The sequence below is a fragment of the Orcinus orca genome, chromosome 9, assembly GCF_937001465.1.
Source record: "Orcinus orca chromosome 9, mOrcOrc1.1, whole genome shotgun sequence".
Taxonomy (NCBI): Eukaryota; Metazoa; Chordata; class Mammalia; order Artiodactyla; family Delphinidae; genus Orcinus; species Orcinus orca.
The window spans coordinates 95957056-95982559 of record NC_064567.1 but is presented as its reverse complement, the minus strand read 5'-3'; the positions used below and the strand labels follow the sequence as shown (position 1 = coordinate 95982559).

The 25504-nt window shown below is 59.7% G+C and overlaps 2 protein-coding genes across 8 annotated transcripts; one reads left to right on the top strand and one right to left on the bottom strand.

Moving 5' to 3' along the window:
* Positions 1–7749: 7749 nt before the first annotated feature.
* POLD2 (DNA polymerase delta 2, accessory subunit) lies at positions 7750–15616 on the top strand. 7 transcript variants are annotated; one of them, XM_049714678.1, is made up of 12 exons: positions 7841–7872; positions 8292–8350; positions 8990–9442; positions 12241–12362; positions 12552–12675; positions 12963–13077; positions 13223–13421; positions 13691–13771; positions 13923–14080; positions 14284–14411; positions 14895–14996; positions 15351–15616. In XM_049714678.1, exons 3-12 carry the CDS (start codon positions 9223–9225, stop codon positions 15509–15511), a joined length of 1410 nt encoding a protein of 469 aa, XP_049570635.1. In that variant the 5' UTR covers positions 7841–7872; positions 8292–8350; positions 8990–9222; the 3' UTR covers positions 15512–15616. The 7 variants fall into 7 exon arrangements, with proteins under 7 accessions (XP_033267182.2, XP_049570636.1, XP_049570635.1 ...); XM_033411289.2 differs by lacking the exon at positions 7841–7872 and having other exon boundaries at positions 7901–8350; positions 8990–9051; positions 9169–9442; XM_033411290.2 differs by lacking the exon at positions 7841–7872 and having other exon boundaries at positions 7901–8396; positions 8990–9051; positions 9169–9442.
* A 108-nt stretch (positions 15617–15724) lies between these two features.
* Positions 15725–25327, bottom strand: AEBP1 (AE binding protein 1). Its single transcript, XM_004282963.3, has 21 exons — positions 25029–25327; positions 23046–23387; positions 22443–22505; positions 22244–22315; positions 21978–22112; positions 21835–21900; positions 21064–21141; positions 20859–20942; positions 20694–20741; positions 19943–20052; positions 19726–19865; positions 19301–19385; positions 19057–19201; positions 18869–18954; positions 18585–18708; positions 18121–18317; positions 17853–18032; positions 17299–17650; positions 17079–17218; positions 16826–16925; positions 15725–16615 (listed from the first exon to the last, which is right to left on the bottom strand). The coding sequence occupies exons 1-21, from the start codon at positions 25279–25281 to the stop codon at positions 16008–16010; spliced, it is 3408 nt and encodes a 1135-aa protein (XP_004283011.2). The 5' UTR covers positions 25282–25327; the 3' UTR covers positions 15725–16007.
* Positions 25328–25504: the final 177 nt, after the last annotated feature.

The window sequence follows — 25504 nt, the reverse complement described above, 5'->3', positions numbered from 1 at the left end:
GAGGCCTTCTCCGCGGCAAAGGAGCAGGCCTGGGAGTCGGGGCCACACTCATCGTGTAGGTGAGTGACCTTGAACGACCCCTGCTCCCTCTCTGGGACTCGGTTTCCTCATCTGTGAAGGAGAGGCAGGTCTGGATGTGAACAGCACCTGATGCTTGTTGAGCACTCCTGCACCAGGCACTGTGGAGTTACCTTCCAGGGCCACACGTGGCAGACTCCTCATTGCCAGCCTCTAGCCCCAGAGTAAAGTCTACACTTCTCAGCCTCCTTGCCAATAGGTGTGACCCAGTGGATATCAGTTTTGCCCTTAAGAGACAGATGTGTGCCCTTCTTTACCTCCCTTCCTGGCATACGACCCCCAGGGCTGTTGTGGGGGGGGGGCGTGAGCTGGACCCAGCTGGGTCCCTGACACTTGGGGGCACCCCACGACAGCTAGACCTCCTGTCCACAAGAAGAGAAATAAAATTCTATGTAATCGGGCTTCCCTGGTGGCGCAGTGGTTAAGAGTCCGCCTGCCAATGCAGGGGACACGGGTTCGATCCCTGGTCCCGGAAGGTCCCACATGCCGCAGAGCAAATAAGCCCGTGCGCCACAACTACTGAACCTCTGCTCTAGAGCCCGCGAGCCACAACTACTGAGCATACGTGCCATCACTACTGAAGCCCATGCGCCTAGAGCCCGTGCTCTGCAACAAGAGAAGCCACCACAATGAGAAGCCCGCGCACCGCAACGAAGAGTAGCCCCCGCTCGCCGCAACTAGAGAAAGCCCACGCGCAGCAACGAAGACCCAACACAGCCAAAAATAAATAAATAAATTTATAAAAAAAGAAAAAAACACTTCTATGTGATCGAAGCCCTATTATTTGGAGTTTTTTTATACTTATAGCAGAACCTAGTCCTAACCAACACAGTATGGCCATTATCCCCGCCTCAGCGGCAGGGAAACTGAGGCACCCCGTGGTTAAGCAAACTTTTCAGAGCCACACACAGCCCGGAGGTGGCACAGCCAAGTTTGAATCTGCTGTCGATCTTTGTGCGGACTGATCCCAGAGCAGAGCATGTGGCACTAAGGCTATAAGTTTGGGTCTTCCTCTCCAGGACAACAAACTGGCCACAGGTGGCCCCAGAGAGCCCATGGACGGGCTGAGTCCTCACACGTGGAGGCCCCCCACATACACCCAGGGGCTGAAAATGAAAACATGTGAATTATTGATATATACCTCTTAACAGCACTCACCCACACCCTGCCAGCCTCGTCTGAGATCAGCCCAGAGTAAGCCCCCTGTGACAGACACTAGTTTTAGTTCAGGACCACCGGGCATATCCACAGGACGGGGGCCACTGCAGCACTTGATTTTGTTTTTCTGATTCAATGTGCAGCTGGAGGAACGTGCAGATGTCTTGGGGGTGGGCTGGTACCCCAGACAGTTAATGGGTGCTGTCTGCACAGGTGACCTGACAGTTTCCTAGCAGCAAGGAGGGGGGATGGGAGGTGGTGAGGGCCTTAAAAGGGTGGCAAGCTGGAGGAGTTGTCATCTGTCTTGAGGTGACAGAGCCCCTGCGAGCCACAGCTCGTCTGCATACCACAGTGGGGCAATCACACCATAGTCAAGGCTTTCTGTGTGTCAAGTTCATGCAGAGCTGCTCCATGAGGAGGCCAAGTCTGTTTCTCCACCCTGGAACCTGGGCTGGCCCATGGCTTGGTGGCCTCAAGCAGCCTGTGGTTCTGTCCTCACTTCCTTGGAACGGGAGGTCATTGTGCAAGGCAGAGCCCAGAATAAAGGTCACGTGAGAGAGAGCCCTGGCCCTCAGCCATCCCACCCAAGGCTGGACTTGGAACCGAGACTGTTGGACCCCTAGCTGCTGTCAAATGGCCATGTCCAACCTCAGGCAGGAAGAGACAACGAGCTGTCGGGGCACCCACTGCACCACAAGAAATAGGAAATTGTTGCTTTAAGTCAGTAAGACTTGGGATGGTTTGTTTTGCTGTCATAGATAAGAGGAGGAGGAAATAATGTCAAGGAGAAGGAAATTTTCCCCTCTCCCCTCGTGAGTTCTTGTGGCTGGACCAATAATAAAGTTGAACAAGACCAGTTAACAGGAGACAAAGAAACACATTTTAATTCCTGCACATGGAGGTCTCATGGGAATGGGACCTAAGAAGCCACCAAAGCAGGCAGCTTTTATACTTTTTAGACAAAGAAACCAATTTGGGAGGAGTTGACGGCATGAAGAAACTGAGATTTTGAGGGCTTAATTGGGGAAGAATCTAAACAGAATTTGGGTTTGGGGTTGTAAATTTAAAAAGTCACAAGGTATGTTCATACAGGCTTCTCGCCCCAATTTCCCGTCTCTAGCAATAAGGGTGTCCTCCCCCCTCCAGGCGTAGGGAGCCCTTTCGCAAGAGAGGTGATTTCCTGCTTTCAGGGAGACAGAAAGGAGGCTCAGGGTGTCCCTCCTGCATTGGTCATTTCTTAAGTAACTTTAATTCAAAATAATCAATATGCCATTGTGGCCTATTATGGGATGGCCCACCCTGAGTCCCAACAGTAGCACTGCCAAAACTTTAAGAACGATGAACTGACAATTGAGATTCTTTCCTTCATTTTGACCTTTGGTTACAGGAAACAAGGCCCACTCCAACTGGCTCACGGCTCACTGGTACCCCAGGCACCCATGGTTTTTGGTTAGAGACTTACTGAGACCAGCTCCTCTGATGGAGGACACAGGGCATGGAGATGCTGAGAGTGCAGGCTGGAGGGAGCTGAGCCAGAAGGTGCTGGAACAGCTCTGGTGGTCATCAGGGCTGTGCCCGCCCCCTCACAGGTCCCACATGTGGCCTTCTGGCCTCCTTGGGCTTCAGGCCCCAGCACAAGGTACCACCTCCCTAGGAAGCCATCTCCTGACATAGGTCTGGGCCATGCTCCACTTAGGGCTTGTCCAGACCACCCTTAGGTCAGCCCAGCTTCCCGGCTTCAGCAACACAAGCTTAGAGACGTGCGTCATCCCATCCCTAGCACCAAGCCTGGCCCGTAGCAGGTGCTCGGGGAATGTCTCGTGAATGATAATAGTGATATTATGAATGTCCCGACTCCTGGAGCCTGAGACTGGGAAGCTTTGTAGGTTCTGTGGGTCCGTGGGGTCTGCGGTTTCTCTCCAGCAGGCCTTCGGCCACAGGAGGAGGAAAGGGGCAGGAGCTGTGGCTGCGGGGAAAAGGGGGAGCTCTTCTCCCACTGTCCCCTCCAGCTCTGCCGCCCGCTGCCCTTCTGTGCCCGTCTGCGCTACCCCAGGGGTCTGGAACAGCCTCTGACCTCCACCTGCCAACTCGCCTTGGCCCTGCCCCCACCCACAGGATCCTCTGCTGACGCACACAGCCACCCAGCTCCAAAATAGAGCCTTACCATCCCTGCCCGCCCCGTTCTGCCGTCAGCAACACCTCTACCATCCTCCCCCGACCCGCTCCTTAACTCTCACCCCTACAAGGGTGAGAGTTTGTCCTCCTCCCACCCCTACAAGGCTGCCCTCCCCAGCACCTCCCCAGGTGCCCTGGTCAGCCCAGCTCCAGCCTGATTGTCCTGCCCCCTCTGACTCCCGCTGCTGGCCTGACCTGACCCCCGACACCCTCCCTGCGAATGTCCACAGCTTTCTGCTTCCATAGTGCAAGGAGTTGCCTTGCAGTGGACAGGGGTCATTTTCCCAGCTCAGTGCCTGTCCGCTTTCTAATAGCACTGATTCCCATGGGGAATTACTTCTCTCAGAACGTGTGTGGCTCTGATGGGGGTAGTTCCTGGTAACCAACCCTACAGAGGCGAGGGGCTCAGACCTCATCTACACAGGGGGCAGCAGGCACTTGGGCCAGCCAGCTGGACTACCTTACCCAGACTGTTTCATGAGCGAGTAATCTAAGGGCAGAGGGAACCCTGGGGGCTGGCATCAGATCAGAGAACTCCAGACAGGAGATGACTGCTGTGCTCCCAGCTTCACGGCCCTCCTGTGCTTTCCATCTGTTCCCAAACCCAGTCCTCCAACCTCCCACCAATGCTGTGTCTCCCTGATGCTGATATCCAACTAATCAACTACCTTTGTTTTGTTTTTTTAAAATTTTATTTATTTTTTTATTTGGCTGGGTGGGTCTTTGTTGCTGCGCGCGGGCTTTCTCTAGTTGTGGCGAGCGGAGGCTACTCTTAGTTCCAGTGCACAGGTTTCTCACTTGTAGTGGCTTCTCTTGTTGCAGAGCATGGGCTCTAGGTGCACGGGCTTCAGTAGTTGTGGCATGCGGGCTCAGTAGTTGTGGCTCGTGGGCTCTAGAGCGCAGGCTCAGTAGTTGTGGCGCACAGGCTTAGTTGCCCCGCGGCACGCGGGATCCTCCCGGATCGGGGCATGAACCCACGTCCCCCACACCGGCAGGCGGACCCCCAACCACTGCGCCACCAGGGAAGCCCGAACTCTTGTGTATTCTTAGTGGGAATGTAAAATGGTACAGCTGCTGGGGAAAACAGAATGATGGTTCCTCAAAAAATTAAACATAGAAATACCATTTAATCCAGCAATTCTATTTCTGGGTATATGGCAAAAAGAATTGAAAGCAGGGCCTCAAACAGATATTTGTACACCCACGTTCTCAGCAGCATGGTTCACAATAGCCAAAAGATGAAAACAACCCAAATCGGTATCCATCAATGGATGAATAAACAAAATGTGTTCTATACATACACTGAATTATTGTTTGTCCATAAAAAGAGATGAAATTCTGATACATTCTGCAACATGGATGTACATTGAAGATATTTTAATGGAAATAAGCCAGATACAAAAGGACAGATATTGTATAATTCCATTTATATGAGATACCTAGAATAGGCAAATTCACAGAGACATAGATTAGAGGTTGCCAGGGGCTAGGGTAGGGGGAATGGAGAGTTATCGTTTAGTGGATACACAGATTCAGTTGGGGATCATGAAAAACATCTGGAGATGGACAGTGGTGATGGTTGCACAGCAATGTGAATACACTTAATACCAATGAACTGTACACTTTATAATGGTTAAAATGGTCAATCTTATGTTATATATATTTTACCACAATAAAAATTTTTTTTTTTTAATAAAACCACATTAGTGAGCATCATTGAAGGCCCTCTCCCTGTAATGCCATTCCACCCAGCCCTTGTTTTCAATGGAAACTAGTACTTATTTGAGGGACCTGATCCCAAAGACACCACTTCAGCCTTTTGGGACCCCTCTGCTCTTTTATATACCTACATACTTCATTTAAGAACATGTTTGGGGCTTCCCTGGTGGTGCAGTGGTTGAGAATCTGCCTGCCAATGCAGGGGACACGTGTTCGAGCCCTGGTCTGGGAAGATCCCACATGCCGCGGAGCAACTGGGCCCGTGAGCCACAGCTGCTGAGCCTGCGTGTCTGGAGCCTGTGCTCCGCAACAAGAGAGGCCGCGATAGTGAGAGGCCCATGCACGGCGATGAAGAGTGGCCCCCGCTAGCCGCAACTAGAGAAAGCCCTTGCACAGCAACGAAGTCCCAACACAGCCAAAAATAAATAAATAAATTTATAAAAATTAAAAAAAAGAACATGTTTGGGCGACTTCCCTGGTGGTCCAGTGGTCAGGACTCTGTGCTTCCAATGCAGGGGGTGTGGGTTTGATCCCTGGTTGGGGAATTAGGATCCCGCATGCCACACAGTGCTGCCAAAGAACAAACAAACAAACAAACAAACAAAACATGTTTCATTTCATGTTCAGAAAATCCAAAGTGGGGAAAACAAATTAGGGGTTCCTTTTCTAAAATAAAATAAGAAGTTAGCAATTGCTGGTCCTGGTTCAGTAGCTAAGTGGTATCCGGGCTGGCATCTTTGCCGGACACTACCAGGCACTGTATTCACTACAGAAAGAATAGAGAAAGGCAGTAGGCTGTGCCCCTCCTTCTTATCACAAAACCAGATTTCTCAGAAACCCAACCTTCCACCCCCCGCCCCCATCCCTGCCAGACTTCCCCTACATCTCTGCCAGATCTGATCTCATCATCACCCTTGGCTGCCAGGGAGGCTGGGAAAATCAACACTTAAGCCTTTCCATCCTTGCAGACAGCCAGGGGAAGAGTTAGGGAAGGATGTTCCGCCCATGGAAGCACACCCACTTGTCCACAGCCCCCCCTTTCCCAGCCACCATCATTCCTACTATGACTGTTGCCTCCGGGTCTGTCCTACACCCCCTCACCTGCCCCAACTGCGTGCCTGACATAGGCCTGCCAGTAGCCGACCTCAGTGGAGAGGCTGCCCAGCTTCATGTCTGAGCAGAAGTATCAATTCCAGCCCCCGGCTCCCTGGCTGTGTGACCCTGTGCAACTATGAATCTTTCTGTAAAACGGAGATCACAGTACCTGCCTCACAGGGCTATGGTAAGACTCAATAAGATAATGGTCTTGAGACATTTAGCACATTACATGCCCCGCCCCACCCCCACCCCCGAAAAGTGCTCATCTATTCATTCAACAAATACAGGCTGAACTGGGAGTTTCCATGAGTCAGGCACTGTGGTAAGTGAACTAGACTAGCTTTCCGCACATCCTCTGAGGGCAGACTTATCCAATCCAGTCTAATTGGATGTTTGACAAATGTCTGAACAGCAGGGACAAAAGTGAAGTAATGGGTAATTAGATGGGCAGTCCAGCTGACCTGCATATGCAGAGAGCCAGCACACATACAATGGCAGGGCTGAGTCACACTGCCTCAGAGTGAATCCTAGTTGTTACTCACTAGCCGTGTGACCTCTCAGTGCCTCAGTTTCCTCCTCTTCAAAGGGTTATTGGAGGATTAGCTGAATTTGTATGTGTCAAGAATTTAGAACAGTGTCAGGTCCATAGCAAGGGCTTTTATGTGTTATCCATAACTATTATCTACTTTGTTGAGGAGACAAGACTGGGACTTGAGAAACAGATGCAGAGTGAACCAGCAGAACAGCATGTGCTAAAGAGACTGAATCCCGGCGCTGGTGGCAGTGGAGAGGAAGCGTCATGGGGAAGGGCCACTGGGGCTTGCTTAGGAATTCCAAGCGATGTGGATTGGTGGAGATGTGGAAAAGAGCCCGCACGAAGTGCGGGACGGCACGAGAATTCCTTGGTGGGTAGGAGGAGTGTGGATGACGAGAGGCAGTGAGGACAACAGAGACCAGGAAGTGTTGGGTGGAGGCTGGCAGGGCTGTTGGCCCCGTGCGGAAGGCCTCAGCCAGCCAGTCCGCTTCCCTGACCCTAACTCTAAGTCCTCCCCCACTGTTCTGGAACCCAGTGCCCGGCCCTGTCCTCGGACTTGCGGCAGAGTAATCGCTCCCCTTAGGCGGTGCAACAATCGTCCTCAGCCCTCCCACCGCCCACCGCAGAAGCGGGGACCCAGCGGTGTCCTGGGGTGGCGCAAGGGGCGCCAACTCTAGGGAAGGCGCAGTGACCTCAGGGTCAGGCTTCCGGGAAGGGCCGGGTCGGGGCGTCACGGCGCACACGAGTGCACACTGGTCCCTAAGCTGCAACCCCGCCCCGCGTTTCCCTTGGAATCGGGGGCGTGATCCCGCGCACGCGCAGAGCTCAGGGGCGGGGCGCGCGTCAAAGGACGGGGCGGGCGCCGCTGTGGGCGAGCCCGGGGGGGGGTGATTAGCATGGTGGAGCGCGCTGTCATTGGCGGGATGCAGCATGGGCGGGGCGAGGCTCGCGGAGTGGCGGGAGGAGGTGCGCGGCGGCGGGCGGTCCCCGCGATGATGAGCATGGTGGAGCACGCAGTGATTGGCGAGATGCCTCTGTGGGCGGGGCAAGGCGCGCGGATTGGCGGGAGATGGCGCGCGGCTGTGGGCGGGGCCGCGGCGTGCGGCGAGGTGAGTGGGGTCTCGCTTCCCCAGGCCGCGTGGATGCTTGGGGGGGCTGGCTCTTTGAGGGGGCTGGCTCTTTGGGTGTCCTCGCGTGGGGGCGGGTTAACAGGCATGTCGCGAGGGAGGTCTGAGCAGGCTCTGTGCTGTACTCCCCCAGACGGCCCCAGGTTGCGGGCCGGGGCCGTGGCCTGGGGATTCAGGCCGCGAGACTCCTTCGAGACTGCGGCCAGAGCGCTGCCGCCGCTCTACACTTTGGGGTAGATAGTTGATTCAGATACCGTCCCAGCCCAGAGCTGTTCTGTAGGGCAGAATTCAAGCCACCTAATAGCTGTGCTAAAAAGGCGGGAGGAAGAAATCGGTTTTAGTGCCACGTCTTTTTTAACCCATTCCATGCAAACTATTATCATCCCTGTACGCATGTAAAGAAATGACTGAGCTGCTCCACGCACTGATCTTGGAACCTGCTGTGGATCTGACGCCTACAGTACGTCTCAGTGGGGCTCCGGGCTGCTTCTGGAAAGTGGGCTCAGGTGCTGATGCCTCTGCTCTCCTGGAGCTTTTATTCTAGTCAGAGGAGGCAGACAATAAACTTAAAATGTATTGTCTGTTGGAAGATAAATGCCATGGAAAACAATAAACATTGGAGGAGCAGAAGTGCCAGGGGAGGGTTGCAGGTGGAGAAGGTGAGGTTTGAGCAGACCTGAGGGACCTGAGGGAGAAGAGCAGGCCTCCTGGTGGGGGGACAGGAGGGCAGGACCAGTGGGGCAGATCTCATAGGCCACTGTAGGGACTTGGGGTTTTATTCCGTGAAATGGGGAACCTTTGGAGGGTTTCGAGCAGAGAAGTGACTGATTTATGTTTTGTTTTATTTATATTTTTAATCATAGGCTAATTATTTTATGGTAGGCTTGTGTAATAATAAGGTTGGCCTCATGCCTTGAGATGGGGCAGGTGCCAGGGAGCTGGATGGAGGCAGATGAGAAATTCCATTTGGGACATGGAATTTGAGACCTTGATCATTGTCTAGGTTGAGGTGTGGAGCAGGCAGTGGACACTTGAGATGGGTTTGGAGAGCGCCAGTGGGAGAAGCATTTCCTAGCTTTCCTCATCTCCCTTTTTGCAGGTTACAGGGGACACTGGTATCCAACCTAGTCGAGTTCCAGGTGCTGTTCTGGCCGGAGTCTGGTGTGCACCACAAGTCTCCCCCACCCTCAGGGCCCTGTGGGTGCGGTGGAGCCACACTAGGGACGCGGCTGCCGCGGAGGTTGCAGGGATTGCAGGACTGCGTTTGTGTCCTTTCAGGGACCACCTCCTCCCTGTCCCGGCCACAGCGGTCTGGACACATCAAGCACGGACATGTTTTCTGAGCAGGCTGCCCAGAGGGCCCACACTCTGCTGTCCCCACCATCAGCCAGCAACGCTACCTTTGCCCGGGTGCCCGTGGTGACTTACACCAACTCCTCGCAGCCCTTCCGGCTGGGGGAGCGCAACTTTAGCCGGCAGTATGCCCACATTTATGCCACCCGCCTCATCCAGATGAGGCCCTTCCTGGTGAGCCGGGCCCAGCAGCGCTGGGGTAAGTAATGAGTTTGGGGAAGTGCTTCTGGGTTTGTTGGGCACGGATCTCCAGACCCTTGGGGTCGTCTGTCTTTCCTAATCAAGTGGCCTGGGCAGTGCAGGCCTTTTTCTTTTTTTTCCCCATTTCTTCCTTGGTGATCTTTCCTGCTTTTAAGTTATTCTTGATGAAGTAGGACCCCCACCACCTTCAACTTTTGGGTGATGCCCCATCACCTCATTGTTACTATTTATAAGAGTGGCTTTCTGGGACTTCCCTGGTGGTCCAGTGGTTCAGACTCCTCGCTTCCAATGCAGGGGTCATGGGTTCGATCCCTGGTTGGGGAACTGCTATCCCACATGCCTCGTGGTGCAGCCAAAAAAAAAAAAAAAAATTACGAAAAAAAAAAGGGTAGCTTTCCACGTAGTTTTCATTTCATGTGTTATGTCTTTAAACTGAAATTTTGTGGGTGAGACCGTGTCTTATTCATTTTTATTGCGCCCCCCACCCCCACCCCGCCGCCCAGCACCAGGCTTGCTGGGTTTCAGCCCAGGTTGCACATTGGAACCACTGGGAAAGCTTTGGCGAGCACTGGCTCCCAGGCCTGTCCCATCCCACCAGGTCAGCTGGATTGACTCCGGTTTTATTATACGCAGCCAGGAGAACACTTGACCCGATCTCCTAGCTACATCCTCATGTTAGAGATGTTTTCTGTTTTCCTTACTGCAGGCAAAAGTGTTATTCACCTTTTCTCTGCCAGGGTCTCCTTCCTCTGGTTCCCAATGCCTTTCTCTCACTTTCCTTGAAGTCCTCGAGGACACCCTCCTCGAGCCTAAGGTCAATGTCATCTTTTAGATTCTTTACAGCAGCATCTGCTGTGGTACCAGGTTTCTCTTCTTTTTTTTTAATTAATTTTTATTGGAGTCTAGTTGCTTTACAATGTTGTGTTAGTTTCTACTGCACAGCAAAGTGAATCAGTTACACGTATATACATATCCCCGCCAGGTTTCTCTTCTAACAAAGCTGCCCAGTGACAGAAAGCAGCCATTTTATTCTGTTCACAGAGTGGGGCCCATGATGAATGGGGCCTTGGCTGGGTGACTGACAGTAGGCAGCATCGTTCACTCCCCACGTGGCTTCTCTGCGTGGCCAGGCTTCCTCCCCAGAGCTCAGTCCATCTCAGAATTCACCTCTCTCCACTCACAAGTTTCCTGAACACCTCAAGCCCTTTCTTACCTTTGGCTCTCCCTGCGCCTGGCACGCTCTGTCCCCGGCACGCTCTGTCCCCGGCACACTCTGTCCCCAGGCTTCCTTCACAACCTCAGCTGAAACATCCTGTGCTTCGAGAGGCCGCCTGGGCCAGCAGGGCCTTCTCCGTTCGCAGCACTTGTCCCAGCGGCAGATCCCGCCTTTCCTGCTCTTGCCTCTCTGTCTGCGCCGGAAGCTCAGTGAGGGCAAGGATGGGCCTTCGGGTTCACTCTCGGTGCTGGCGCCTGGCCTGGCGCCCACACTCCGCCCGGATGGACAGATGTCCCGCCCTCAGCACAGGGCTGTGTGGTTCTACCTGGTGCTTAGACATGCACACTGGATCTCAGCTGCGTAGCCTTGGGCGTGTTCCTTAATCTCTCTGTGCCTCAGTTTCCTCAGCCAGGTGGTGGGGTAATAATATCTCCACTGGCGTGTTGTCGGGGGTGGAAGAATTCCAAGCGCAGGGCTTGGCACGGCCACCTGGGGCTGAGTGAGGGCTCGGTGGACATTGTGGCTTTGGCATCTGTTGTCTCTCGTGGCGTCTGGCATTTCTATCCAGTGCCGGCGCCCTCCTTATCTTATTTTGAAGCACTCCCCCTCGCTCCCCAGGGCGTGGACCTGTGGGATGTTCTTGGTTATTCTGGGGCAGGAGGGATACGTGCTGGAGTCACCGGGCTAAGGAACGGGCTGGTCCCAAGTCCACATTATCCCATCCCCTCCTGTTAGCGTTTTCTCCAGGCTTCGGGTCTGTACTAACAAACCCTCAGGCCTTCTGGGACGTGGTTCCTCCCTCCTGCCCACCCGAGTGACCCCTGCATACCACCCCTCTCCCACGCCCGTCTTCCTGCCCGTCCCTAACGCTTCCTGTGTGCTGTTCTCTGGGATCCCAGGCCCTCTGGTGACTCCACAGGGAGCAGAATGGGGCGGGTGGGGATATGAAGTTTGGATTTGGGGTATCTCTGTTTTCAGATGACGAGGCATTTGTGGGGCGGATGAAAGAATCCAAACTCTCAAAAGAGACTGTAATATTGTTAGGGCAGGGCTGTGTTGAGACTTGGCATACCTCCTTCTAAGGATCAGCGTTATAATTTAGGTATAAGTGAAGAAACTCTGCATTAGCTTCCCGTGGCCGTTGTAATAAACAACAGAGCCGCAAACTGAGTGCCTTCAAACAACAGAAGTCCATTCTCTCCCAGTTCTGGAGGCCAGGGCTCCAAGATGCAGGTGTCGGCAGGGCCGCTTTCCCTCCAGTCCTTCCTTGCCTCTTCCAGCTTCTGGTGGCTGCCCCGGCACTGCTGGGCCCGCGGCTGCCTCCCTCCTGTCTCTGCCCCATCTTCACGTCGCCCTCTCTGCATGTCTGCCTCTCTTGTGAGAACGCTTGGCATACAGAGCGCAGGCACATTCAGAGTCCCTCTGTCCCCCTGGGGCCAAGCGATCCTTTAGGTCTAAGGGGTCCTTGCATTTGACGTTCTCTCCCTCCTCGTGGAGGCCAGGGCCCCAGGGCCGCGGTGCTCCGTGGCCGTGACGGGGTGGAGGGGGCTCGTCTCTGAGCTCAGACCCTCATGCCGCAGGCAATGGAGTCCTGATTAAGAAGCTGTGTGAGCTGCAGCCTGGGGAGAAGTGCTGTGTGGTAGGGACCCTCTTCAAGGCCATGCTGCTGCAGCCGTCCATCCTGCGGGAGGTCAGCGAAGAGGTGAGGACCCCACGGGCTGCCCCCAGAATACTTCCCTGGGGGCACTGATGGGACCACCTGCCTTGCATCCTGGGAATCAGGGCTGGGCCTCTGCCCATGGGGGAGGGGGCTGCAGGGCCATCTCACTGACGTGGCACCGGAGCCAGAGTGGGCTCTGGCCCCATGACCACTCCCATCTTTGAATTCCAGCACAACCTGCTCCCCCAGCCTCCTCGGAGCAAATACATCCACGCAGACGATGAACTGATCTTGGAAGATGAATTGCAGCGTATCAAACTGGCGGGTGCCATCGACGTGGCAAAGCTGGTCACAGGTGGGGAGGGGGGAGGGGGTGGCCCGCACCTCTGGGTGCTGGCGAACACCTGCATTATTCTTGCAGCCATGGGTTTGGGTTCAGGTGGTGGGTGAGACCCAGGTAGGGGTCAGTTCTTCCCACCTCCGCCCGGAAGCACTTGACTCCAGGAAGCAGATGCCCAGTCCTGAGTCCTCAGTGAGAACTCACCAGCAGAGGAGAGCTGCTGGTGTTGTCATCTGGGTGCCTGGAAGGGGGTGGTAGCCCCTCGGGCCCCCCCTCCTGGGCCTGACCCTGCTGCTCCCCAGGGACGGTCCTGGCTGTGCTGGGCTCTGCAGGAGACGATGGGAAGTTCCTGGTGGAGGACCACTGCTTTGCAGGGCTTGCTCCCCAGAAGCCCACACGCCCCCTCGACACGGCCAGGTGAGGAGCAGGGGCCCGGGTCCGGTCAGTGGTCCGGGGGAGTCACATTCGCTGGCCCCTGCTCCCCTGTGATGGTGACAGAGCCCCACCAGGAGCTCCACGCAGCCCTCCCAGCACCCACGAAGACCCCGACTTCTTCCGGCAGGTTTGTGCTGCTGGTGTCCGGCCTGGGCCTGGGTGGAGGCGGGGGCGAGAGCCTGCTGGGCACCCAGCTGCTGGTGGACGTGGTGACGGGGCAGCTTGGGGATGAAGGGGAGCAGTGCAGCGCCGCCCACGTCTCCCGGGTCATCCTCGCTGGGAACCTCCTGAGCCACAACACCCAGAGCAGAGACTCCATCAATAAGGTACGGCACCCACCTGCCTGCGTTCAAGCCCTCCTTCCCCGCGGAGCGTCGGGCACGGGGTCTCGCAGGCCTGGTGACCCAGGAATCTCCTGTCCTCAGGCCCTGCTTTCTGAGGGCGGTGGCGGGGGCCGGAGGCCCGGCAGTCTTACTGTCCCCCTGTGGGTGGGGCTTTGCTCTGCTCTCAGCCCTCCTGGTGGGGGCTCTGGGTATGGCTTTGATGTAAGCCTCCCTTGGGGGCTGATCGCCTGTGTATGGGCTTCTCCCCCCAGGCCAAGTACTTAACCAAGAAAACCCAGGCAGCCAGCGTGGAGGCTGTCAAGATGCTGGACGAGATCCTCCTGCAGCTGAGCGTGAGTGAGCTGGGGGCAGGCCACTGCTCGGGATCGGGGTCTCTGGCACTGCAGTTGGGCACTGGAAGGTGGGCTGGGGAAGGTGGACTCCAGTGGGGTGCGTATGGAGGGAGCTGGGCCCTGCGAGCTCCCCTGCCCCTGTGCCCTCCAGGCTTCCGTGCCCGTGGACGTGATGCCAGGCGAATTTGACCCAACAAACTACACGCTCCCCCAGCAGCCCCTGCACCCCTGCATGTTCCCACTGGCCACTGCCTACTCCACGCTCCAGCTGGTCACCAACCCCTACCAGGCCACCATCGACGGAGTCAGGTAGCCCCACTCCAGGCTGACCCCTGGCCTTCTGCCTTGGTGGCACCAGGAGGGGAGGGTTGGGCCCAGGGCTGTGGAGGGCCCACCTGGAGTCGGGCTCGGGACTCCCTGTGAGGGTGCCAGGTGAGCTCTGGGCCGGCAGCCGTGGGAGGAGTGCAGACGGTGGCCCCCCAGGGTGGGGTCAGCCGAGCCCTGCCTTGCAGATTCCTGGGGACGTCGGGACAGAACGTGAGTGACATCTTCCGGTACAGCAGCATGGAGGACCACTTGGAGATCCTGGAGTGGACCCTGCAAGTCCGTCACGTCAGCCCTACAGCCCCTGACACCCTAGGTACTGGGACTCAGACACGTGGTGTGGAGCAAAGGGCCGGGGAAGGCCAAAGGGGCTCCTGTCATGCTCGGAGGGTTCCCAGCCTGGATTTGCACCCACCAGCCTAGCCGTGACCTAAGGAAAAGCCCCAAAGCTTGGTTTGTCTTGGGAGCTACTGTGGAATCTTACGTGTGTTCGTGGCCAAGGCCCTGCTTAGGGCTGAAGGCCATGGGAGCACAGTGGGAGCTAGGGCCGGTCAGGGCACTGCACCCTGGCCCGGTGCCCACCCAGAAGGGCGAAGGCGGCAGCGGTAGAGCATACTGCCCTGCCTCTGGGGCCACGCAACAGTGTGTGGAGATGTTTTTGTTGTGGCAGCTGCCACAGGGTCACGTGTGTGAGATGGCACTCCACATCCTACACGGGACAGCCCTACCCGAGATGTGTAGGTGTCTCCGCGCTGCGGCTGAGAAGCCCCACTCTCAGCTGTGGGTCCTCCTTCTCCAGGTTGTTACCCTTTCTACAACACCGACCCGTTCATCTTTCTGGAGTGCCCTCACGTCTATTTTTGTGGCAACACCCTCAGCTTTGGCTCCAAAATCATCCGAGGTAAGTTTTGTCTTCTGGGGGGTCCCAGGCCTGGGCTGACGCGGGTGACACGCTCTCAGCTGGGGCCAAGGCTCACAGGGAAAGCCTGTGTTGGAGTGTCCAGGCGCCCATGGGTGGACAGCCCAGGCTCTGCAGGGACTGAAACTGTCCCCACCAGAGCTCATTCTGGTCAGTGTGGCTTTAGCCTTGGACCTTTATGGGGTCCTTGGCCCTTTTCGTTTCTGGTCTCAAGGAGCTTCTGTGGTCCACGCTCCCATGGTGCTGATGGGGGGCTCCTGTTCACTTCTGGTGACTTCCCTTTGAGACGGGCCTCACCCAGAACCTAAGGCGCGCCCCCACGTGGCTTCTTTGCAGGCCCCGAGGACCAGACAGTGTTGCTGGTGGCTGTTCCGGACTTCAGCACCACACAGACCGCCTGTCTGGTGAACCTGCGCAGCCTGGCATGCCAGCCCATCAGCTTCTCAGGCTTCGGGGCGGAGGAGGAGGACCTGGGAGGCCTGGATCTGGGCCCCTGACTCACAAAGGCGGCCTTGTCCGGAGAGGCCCCGGCTATTCCTTCCCTGTGGCGTCAGCACCACGGCAGCTTTGCCTTTGTAAATAAAGCCTGAGTGTTTACTGGTGTTGAGCTGGGCAGACCCGGTGGCGGGCCAGGGCACTCCTGTGGAGGGAGCCTCCCTCCTCCTCCCCTCTCCCAGCTGGTCAGGATGGCAAGCGGTCAGTGACACATCTGCCGTGAGCTTGGTTTATTGGTGTGGCCGGAGCAGATGGTGGAGAAGTCTGCCCCCACCACCCCCCCGCACCCGGGCTCGCTCAAGCTGCCCCAGCCCGGCCCTGCGGCAGAGCGGCCGGTGGAGCAGACGCCTGACACAGACCCTGGCTCCTAGGTCTCCATCACTTCATGCCCCCTCCTGGCAGGGCCCACACTGGGGGTCTTTCCGTTTGCTGATGGCCGCTGAGCGGGCCAGGGCAGTGTGACTACTGGTGCAAGCTCGCGCGTTGGCAGACCTGTTCTCAGAAGTCCCCGAAGTTCACTGTGTAGGTCTCAACTGTGGTGAAGGGGATCTCCTGGCCCGTGACCATCTTTCTCTCCTCCTCCTCACCCTCCTCGGGCGCCAGCTCTGTCCCAAACTCCGTCACCACCTCCGTGTAGGTCTCGGTCTCTGACTCCTCCCAGCCAGCTGTGGTCTCGGGTGGAAAGTGCCAGGGACCCAGGGTAGAACTTGGGGCGGGGGAGGGGGCAAGGGAGGGGGTGGGGAGCAGTGTCGGGGGGGTGGGGGGTGACGTGGGGACGGTGGCCGGGCTGGCGGTGGCGTTCAGGCGCCGGAGCCGCATCTGTTCGCGCATGCGCAGCCGGTACTGCAGGCGGCGGCGTTGCATGCGCCGCTGCTGGGGGGTCATGGGGCGCGACGGGTCGATGTGCGGGATGGGCCGGTTCCCGTTCATGGCCATGATCTCCCGGATGCGCTTCCAGTTGGAGCGAGCCAAGATGAAGTTGCACTGGGTGGCCCCGATGTCGTAATCCACGTTGCAGGTCTTGGAGCTCGGGGTGTAGCCCTCTGCGTGGGCCGTCACGCGGTACTCCCCCGGGTTCAGGATGCGCCAGTAATCGCCGCCACTTGCTGCAGAGGGAGGACGGGTTCGGCTGCTTAGGAGTACCCCCTCCCAGGCCCCAGTCCTCCTGTCCGAGATCCCCCTAGCCCTCCCTCTGGGGGGCTCCAGAGGAGCAGGGACGTGCTAGGCAGGCCAGGCTTGCCTTGCCAACGGCACGTACAGATTTGGTGCCCCCCACCTCGGGAGGCAGAGCGGCGTAGAGGTATGCACTTGTGTACCTGTCTTCACTCCGTGGTTAATGCCGCTCACGGAGATGGTGGCGTTGGCGATAGGGATGCCCTGCTCGTCCGTCACAACCCCCTTGATGCCGCGGTGAACCTGCAGGGGAGGCAGGGCGGGTGTCCACATGGAGAGCCCACTGGGTCTGTTGCTGCCCTGTCCCATGCACGAGGTCCCCTCGCCCTTCACCACCCTCTCCCCAAATGCTGCCCCACTCCTCCACCTGCACGCCCTCCCCGGCAGCCCGCACACCTGCTCCATGAAGGTGAGCAGAGCTTCCTTGTTGTTCTCCCACTCTCGGGGCAGCTCACTCTCGTGAGGGAACTTGTCGCAGCCCAGGTAGATGGAGAGTTCCAGGCAGTTGGTGTGCAGGTAACTGAAGTCGTTGATAGCTGGGCAGGGCAGACACAGAGCCACAGTCACCCCTGCCCACACCAGATGCCCCACCGCAGACCCTCCCAGGCTGACTCACTCCCAGAGCGGGGTTTCCACTTGGCCCCGTTGACGATGCCCATGCCGCCAGTGTAGTCCTGCGCTTGGCACCCTCCCCGGTAGGGCTCGGTCATGGTGAGGTGGGTAGAGGCGAAGGAGATGGACAGCCAGCGGAAGATGGCGTGGTCTGGGGTCTCTTGGGCCTCAGATGCTTCTTCTTCGTCCTCTCCCCGGGCAGCTGCCATGGCCGCGGCCAGCAGCTGCTCCTGGCTGGGTGTGCGGGCCATGTCATAGGGGTAGGACACGAGCCGCTCGCCGCCGTTCAGGTTCGCTCCCAGCACGAAGGGGTTCTTCTCCATCCAGGCAATGATAGCCCGGACCTCCGTGGACACCTAGGGTGGCCAGTATGTGAGGTGTGGGCTACAGCCTCCATCACCCTCCATGTAGACCCCATACTGGTACTCATGCCCCCTCAGTCCCTCCAAGGCCCTGCAGTCTCAGCACCCGGGCTGGGTAACCCACAGCCCACCCCCAAGTCCGGAGCTCCAGGACCCCAGGGTCCAGGCTGCTCCCACAGGCCCTGCTGGGCCTCACCGTGGCATCTGGAGACAGGTAGTGTTCAGGGATGGGCAGGTTATTGTTGGGGACCCGGTAGGGAACCCATTTCCTCTCCTCAGCTCCCCAGAGCACTGAGTTGAGATCCGGGAAGTCCTCATAGATGTCAAAGCCCTCCTCGGTCCACAGTCCCAGCGCCCAGTTCCCAAACTCTGAGCCCTGGGGGAGCAGGTGGGGGTAAGCATCAGCAGCCCACCCACAGCCCTGCCCCACCCTGGCCCTGCCTTACCCCCTTCCCTCTACCCACCGTCTGCGCTGCCACCTCGTAGCCGTCAGGATTCAGCGAGGGCACGAGGTGGATGCGCGTGTCCTGCACCAGGCTGCGCACGCGCGGGTTTCCGTCTCGGTACTCGCGGCACAGGTACTGCATTAGTAGCAGCAGCAGCTCTCGGCCTAGCACCTCGTTGCCATGGATACCAGCTGTGTAGCGGAACTCAGGCTCCCCTGTAAGGGCAGGAGCCTCAGCAACCAAGCAGCCTCCTGAGGCCTGGGGCCCAGGGGATCTGAGGAAGGACCCAAACCGGCCTCATCCCCAGAGGGGTGAAGGTGGCTGAGGACTGTAGGGCCCAGCAAGGGGCTCCAAAGATAGGTGGGAGGTGGTGAGCTGGAAACATCAACGGCGCAGACCCAGCTACAGTGCCAGGGCCTTGCCTCTATCATCTGTTGGGCGTGGGGAGGGCCAAGCCTCCAGGGGGCTGTCGGGGCCCTCACCCAACTCGTGATCCCCGGGGTTGTCCGAGATCTCCATGGCGTAGATCTTGAGCCCACGCGAGCTCTTCCCTAGGCTGTATGTGCGGGTGATAGTGGGGCACTGCTCGTTCACCACCTTCATCAACTGGGTGCCAGAGAAGACACAGTTACGCAGCCCACCTACTCCCGCCACCCCCAGCCCACCCGCAGTGACCACATCTCTCCCACGGCCTGGGTCTGCTCTATGGGGAGGCTCCCCTGTTAGCCCTGAGCCCAGTCCGTGGCCTCAGGACAAGCACCCCAACCTGGCGCATGTCCTTATAGCTGTGGTGCCGGAAGTCCAGGTCGTCGGTGGTCAACACCTCGTTCTGTGCATAGTAGCTGTGGACAGCTGCAGAGGGTGGGCAGACAGGGCCTTGAGCTGGCCACCTGCCAGCCCACCGCGGGTTGCCCCAGCTTCCCATCCATGCCCCTGCCAGCCCGCTGCACTCACGGGACATGGGGCACCCCAGCACCTCCAGGCGCATGCATAGGCTGCCGTTCCAGGTGAGTGGGTAGATGCGGATGAAACGGGCCACCACCGGCTCCGGGAGCTCGCTGAGCACAGGTGTGTCCTTGTCCACGTTCCCACGGAAGGTCTGGGAAGAGGCAGGCCTCAGAGCAGCCCCCAACCCCAGCCGAGAGCCCACCTGCGGTTCAGACGAGGGGCGTATAGAGCCGAGGGCTCAGGTGCCCACCATTTCCTCGTAGCCGTTGGTGTACATCACCCACGTCTGGCTGTCATTGCTGAAGCCCACGAAGAAGGAGGTCACGAAGTCGTCACTGGGGAGCGGATGGTGGTCAGGGTAAGGCTTCTCTCCCCGCCCCAGGTCCAGGCCCTCAGGCGGCCTGAGCCCCCTCTTCTGGGCCCAAGAACCTAAGAGCTAGCAGGTGTGTGGTGTTGGCCCGGATGTCGGGAGAGGCTGCCATGGCCGCTGCGTGGCCGTGGGCGACTGGTTTGCTTATCTGGACCCAGGGAACCGACCGGCCATAACCGAGGAGTGGCGGTGGGGTGGGGCGGGGGAGGTCCCTGGAAGGCCCACTGGAAAGTTCTGAACGGGACTCAGAGCTGTGCCTGGAGCCACCTGCCCCCACCAAGTGGCTGTGAGCCTGGTGGACTTACTGGATGCTGGAGTCGCGGCCCTGGGTGATGACGCCCGTGAACTTGGTGGTCCTTCTGGTGTCCACCTCGATCCACTGGGTCTGAGAGTCGTCCTCGGCACACCACGCCCCGTCGTAGTAGTCGTCCTCAGTGTCGCCGGCCTGTCGGGGACAGCAGGGGGGCTGAGCAGGCAGGGAACCCCTACCCAGCTGGGAGATGGGCCCATCCCGACACCCACCTGCATGTTGAGCCGGCCACGCTGTGCCCCTAGGCCGTGGCGCAGCATGGAGGAGGACCGGATCTGGTTGTCCTCGATGCGGTGCGACTCCATCCCGATGGGGGGGCACTCTGGGGACACGGCACCCCAGGCTGGTGGCCCCCTGGCTCCGTCCCTCCCTCCACCGAACCCAGAAGGGAGGAGCCCAGCACCCACTTCCCCTCACATCAGGGGGCGCCAGTGAGGGCAGCTGTGCTCCAGCCTGTGCTTCCCCACCCTGAGTCTCAGCTTCCCCCTCTGGAGAATGGGCTGATGACACCAGGCTCCAGGGGACCATGGGGCTCACATGAAATCACAGGGACAGCCACCCCAGGGCCTGGCCGGTCCCAGGCATTGTCTGCGTCGGGGCCATCTGCGCACCTGCCTTGTGCCCTGAGCTCTGTCCCCTGGGGTCAGGCCCAGGACAGAGACACTCCAGGGCCTCTCCCTTTCGCGTTGCAGGACTTTAAGAGCAGGAAGGGGCTCTGGAGGCCTGGAGTGCCAACAGGAAATCCGGGTTTGGGACCAATGTGTGGCCTTAGGTGGGTCACGTGCCCCATCACCGTCACCCTGCGGCCATGGCACGGCCCCAGCGCCGTCACATCCGCCCTACAGCCTCCATACATGCCCATGGCAGCCCCGGCGCTCGTAGCTATGCTGCAGCCCTCACAGCACCCCCCCCAGCCCCCCGCACCTATCCCGCTCCCCCCGAGCCCCCCAGCGCCTCACTCACTGAGTTGCTCTGCTGGAGCCCACTCCTCCAGCTCACCCTTCCGGGGCCCTGGGGGCAACAAAGGGAGGAGGTGGTGCTGAGGGTCCCAGAGCAGCCGGGGGTCTGGCGGACCTCTCACGGGGACCCAGGTTGTGTGGGCCCAGCCCCCAGCCCCCAGAGACACACCTTTGTGGTCCTTGCCCTTCTCCACAGTCCATTTGTCATGCGTGTCCTCCTCCTTGGGCCTGCCGCCCTCCTTTTTGGGTTTCTCTGAAGGGTGGAAGCGGGGAGGGCCTGTCGGCTTAGCCCCAGGCTAAGGGGGGCTTCAGGGGGCAGGTGGGGTGGGGGCCAGGCCTGCACGGGGGGCTGGGGGCAGCCTGGGTCCACTCACTCAGGCCCTCCTTCTCTTCATCTGTTTCCAGGCCAGGGTCAGGCTTCTGGGGCCTGGGAGGCCGGAAGTAATAGTCCACTGTGGGGAGGGAGAGCCCTGATGAGATGGCCCACCACGAGCCGGGGCTCCTAGGTTCACAGGAGCCCAGTGGGCCGGACTGGGCACGCGGTGCACAAGGTGAGGAGGTGAGATCCGGGTGGGCCTTAAAGAGTCCAGATGGGCTGAGGCGAGGAGGGAGGGTCCTCCTGGAGGGGGAGGCTGCTTGGGCACAGGTGGGGTGAGCGAGACCCCGAGGAAGTCACCAGCCTGGCGCCCCCGCAGGGCGTGGCCCGGAGAAAGGTGGGGAAAGGCTGGGCAGGGAGTGGGGCACGGACATCGGACATGCCCCGAAGGACGACTGGCACCTGTGGCAGGAAGGGGGGTCTGGAGGGCTGAGCTGGGGCCAAGGGGTTGATGGGGACCGAGGCCAGGAGGAGGGGAATGGGGTCCAAAGGGGCCGGGAGCAGGAGGGAGCGGAAGGCAGCATGGGAGTCCCGAGGGACGAAGGGCGAGGTGGCCAGGACCGGAGCTCGGAGGGCCCGAGAGTGAAGCCCACTGGGGCTCAGGGCGATGGGGAGAAGAGCGAAGTTGGGAGCCAGGAAGACCCAGCCTGAGGGAGGAGATCAGGGGAGGGCGGCCAGGCCGGAGAGGGTGGCCAGGTAACTCCCACCAAGCTGGAGGCACAGGCAGCCCGACCTTGGGATGCAGAGGGCAGGGGCCCTAGGCACTCACTGTCGTCGTAGTTGGGGATCACGTAGCCGTCCCCATAGTTGGGTGGCAGCGGCTTCAGAGACGGCTCTGTGGAGGTGGGAGGCAGGGTTGAGCCGGAGCCCCCTCGCCTGGCACCCCGCCCCCCAAGTCTGCCCGCATCCTACCTATCCTCTCCTCCGGGGCCTCGAACCCCGGCCCGGGAGGCTCAGCCTTCTCCTCGGGGCGCTCGGGCCAGAGCCTTTCCGGCCTTCTCCTGCTGGGGGGCGGCCTGGGCTGCTTCTGGCGCCGGATGTACTCAACTGGGGGAGAGGGGGGCGCTCGGAGCCGGGGCCAAGGCCAGGGAGGGTGGGGCCTCCGGGGGCCGGGGGTGGGATCCAGGCGGGGAGGCGGGGCCGGCGGGGCCTGGGTGGGGGGGCAGGGTCCTACTCACAGTCTTCGTAGTCCTCCCGCTCTATCTGGTCGTTGTAGTCCAGCGTGGGCTGCTCTGTCTCCTCCTCCGGCTCTGAGGGAGAGCGCTTGTGGCCGCCTCATCGAAGGCACTCCCCGACGCCGCCACCCCGGCCCACCCCGGGGACCCAGCAAGCCAGGGCGGTTGGTGCCCTGAGGCCAGGTGGCCGGCGCCCACTCACCAGGCTGGCGCTCCACGTCAGTCTCTCCTGCTGGGCCCTGCCAGGGATCTGGGAGGGGCCCGTCTGCAACACAAAGCCCAGGAGCAGGTGGACGGGAGGCCTGCCCTGACCACTGGCTGCACCGTGAGCCTCCACGAGACCCGGGCCCTGCCGACACCCCCTGAACAGCTCACTCCCGGGAGGCCCGGGCTGCTCTAGCCCTAAGCACCCTGCTGGCATTTCCGGGGGGCCAGAGAGCTGGACGGCTTTCTAGGGAGCCCAGGCCCTGCTGTCTGGGAGGACCTGCCGCAAAGCTGCCCCCGCAGGCGGGCACCCTCCAGGCTCAGAGCCCAGTGACGCTGTGGGCAGGTGGCTCTGGATGGGGCCCAGGGGACGGATCCCAGGACGGTGGAGAGCAAGCCCCCCACCACGAGGCTGCCAAGCACTTCCTCCCCAGGGGAGGAGCGGCACCGAGGGAGGGACAACAGTGAGGCCGCAGCGCCCACCCGGACTGGGGGCTCTGAGGGTCTGCGAGAGGCAGGGCCTCAGGGACCCGCCCTCAGCCCCCTCCCCCTGCAGCCCAGCAGGTCAGAGCCCCACAGTCTCAGAAGAGCCAGCACACACCTCCCTCCTGGGGCAGCTCCTCGAGGCCGGGGCTGGCGACTGGGGGCAGTGGCCACTTCGGGCTTTCGGAGGGGGTTGGGATGGGGGCCTTCTTCCCAGCCAGAGGCCTCTTGTTGGCCTTGGGTGGCTTCTCCTTGGGCTTCTTGGTGGCCTTGGGTGGCTTTTCCTTGGGCTTCTTGGTGGCCTTGGGTGGCTTCTCCTTGGGCTTCTTGGTGGCCTTGGGTGGCTTCTCCTTGGGCTTCTTGGGAGGCCTGGAGGGCACCTCCGGGGGCTGCTTGGTCGCCTTGGGGCCTTTGTCCTTCTTTCCTTTCTTCCCTTTGTCTTTGGCTTTTCCTGGAGGTGCTGTTCAAGATGCAGACTCAGGTAAAATCAATGAAGAACCCCCTCTATGCCCCATGTGCCCCCCCACCCCCGGCAGGGTGCCTACAACCTGGGCAGAGGGGCTGCTGTTAGCCCTGCATTTCCCAGATGGGGGAAACCGAGAGGTGAAGCCACTTGCAGTCATGGCAGAGCTGGGACTGGCTTTCTGTCACCACCACACCTTGGCTTGGGTAGCTCAGCTTCCCGGGGGGTAGGCCCTCGTCCTCCCATCTCCCAAAACCTCCAGAGGAGCACCTCACAATCCCCTCTTTCACCGTACGGCCCCTTGGCCAGTCAGGGCCCACTATTCTGTGCTGGGCACAGAAGGGGCAGAGAGGTGACTAAGCCATCCAGGCCTGGGGAGACTGCCCAGTCTAAAGGGGGAGGCAGTCTCCTCCCTGCCAACTACCACACAAAGTAAAGGGCATGGGCCCGGGGCCTCTCTGAAGCTAGAAAAGCTTCAAAGAAGAGCGACACTCATGGGCTATCCCCTATCCAGGGGTAAGGAGTCTGGGGTGGGTTGGAAGCCATAACCATAGGGGGTCCTGAGGCCACACAGAGGACAGCTAGGATAGGTGGGCACTGCAGCTGCTCGCCCATCTCGGAGTCTGGGGGAGGGAGGAAGCAGGGGCAGGGCCTAGGGCTGCCTATAGGAATCCTCCAGGCCCCTGAGCAAATGCTGTTGAAAATGTAATGGAGAAGTGGGGGCCACATGACCGAAATACTGGAAAATCTACAAAACGCAGACAGTCAGGAGAAACAGAGCTGCCACAGCAGCGTGCAAGAGGCCGGGACAGCAATCTCGACCGGAATGGCGGGGGAGGCCGCGATGGGTCCCAGGGAGGAGCCAGGAAAGATCTAGAGCGGGATGAAGGGGAGGAGCTGCTGACCTCAGGAATGATGGACGGTGCCCTGGAGTCTCCTGGGAGAGAGATCAGCAAGACCCCTGCCCACCCTCCGGAAGGTCACAGTAAACAGCTAAGATTTATTGACAGCTGATTATATAAGAGGCACTAGGCTACATGCTTTGGTGATGCATCACCTCGTTTAATTTTCACAATAACCCAGGACTACTGCCCAGTGCCTCTGGGAGCCTTGTGGAGACGAGGGTCTTCTGCAAGGCCCTCCCCCGGCTCTGTGCTCCTGGAGTAGGAGGCCAGGCAGCACAGGTAAAAGGCTGGTGTCCCAGGCTGGGACTCTGGCAGTGGTGTGGGCACGGCCAGCGTGTGCCACAAGCACACTGAGTGGCCCCATCAGGACGGCAGGGCCGTTCCCGTTCAAACTGACCTGGGCAGGGGGCAGCAAAGTCCCCAGTTAGTTCATGTCTAGTCCCTCTGGGGGTTTGGGGCTGTGCATGACGGATTGGGAGGACCCAGTTCCACTGGGCAGTGGACCTGCTGGATGCATCTCCAAACCCAAAGGGCTCCAAGCCAGCACTGACCTCTGCCTGGCACAATGTCCCGCCAGATATCTGGGCTCTCTTGTGCCTTACAAAGCCATTCCTCACGCTGGGCAGACTGGACCTCGGCCAGACACCACCGAGGCCCGCCATTCAAGCCTGAGGTGCAGGTCTCCCCGAGGCCCCCCATCACACCGAGGGCCACCCCTACCCGGTGCTCTTACCCTCTTCGGCCACCCCCGGACGCGCCCCCAGCTTGCCCCCTGTCTGGGCTTTGCGGACGGGAAGGGTGGGTTCAGGGGGTGGTGGGGCCTCCACGTCGTCCTCCCGGGGCTCGGACTCCAGCTCCGACAGGAAGCCCTCGAGGAACTCCTCGATCTCGTCGTCGGTCAGCACAGTCTGCGGGCGCCCCCCGGGGCACAGTGCCAGCAGCGCCAGGAGGCAGCCGAGCAGGGGCGCCCCGCGCAGGACCGCCATGGTCGCGGCCCGCACGGGGGGCGGGGGGGGGGGCCTCCGGGGAGGGGCGGGCGGGGGCTCCGGGGAGGGGCGTGGGGGGGGGCTCCGGGGTGGGCAGGGGACTCCGGGGTGGGGCGCTGAGGGCTCCGGGACGGGCAGTGGCTTAGGGGTCGGTGTGGGCTCAGGGATGGTCTGGGGGTTCCGAGGCGGTGGCGGCGGCTGGGAGCTCAGGTCCCGCGTGGCG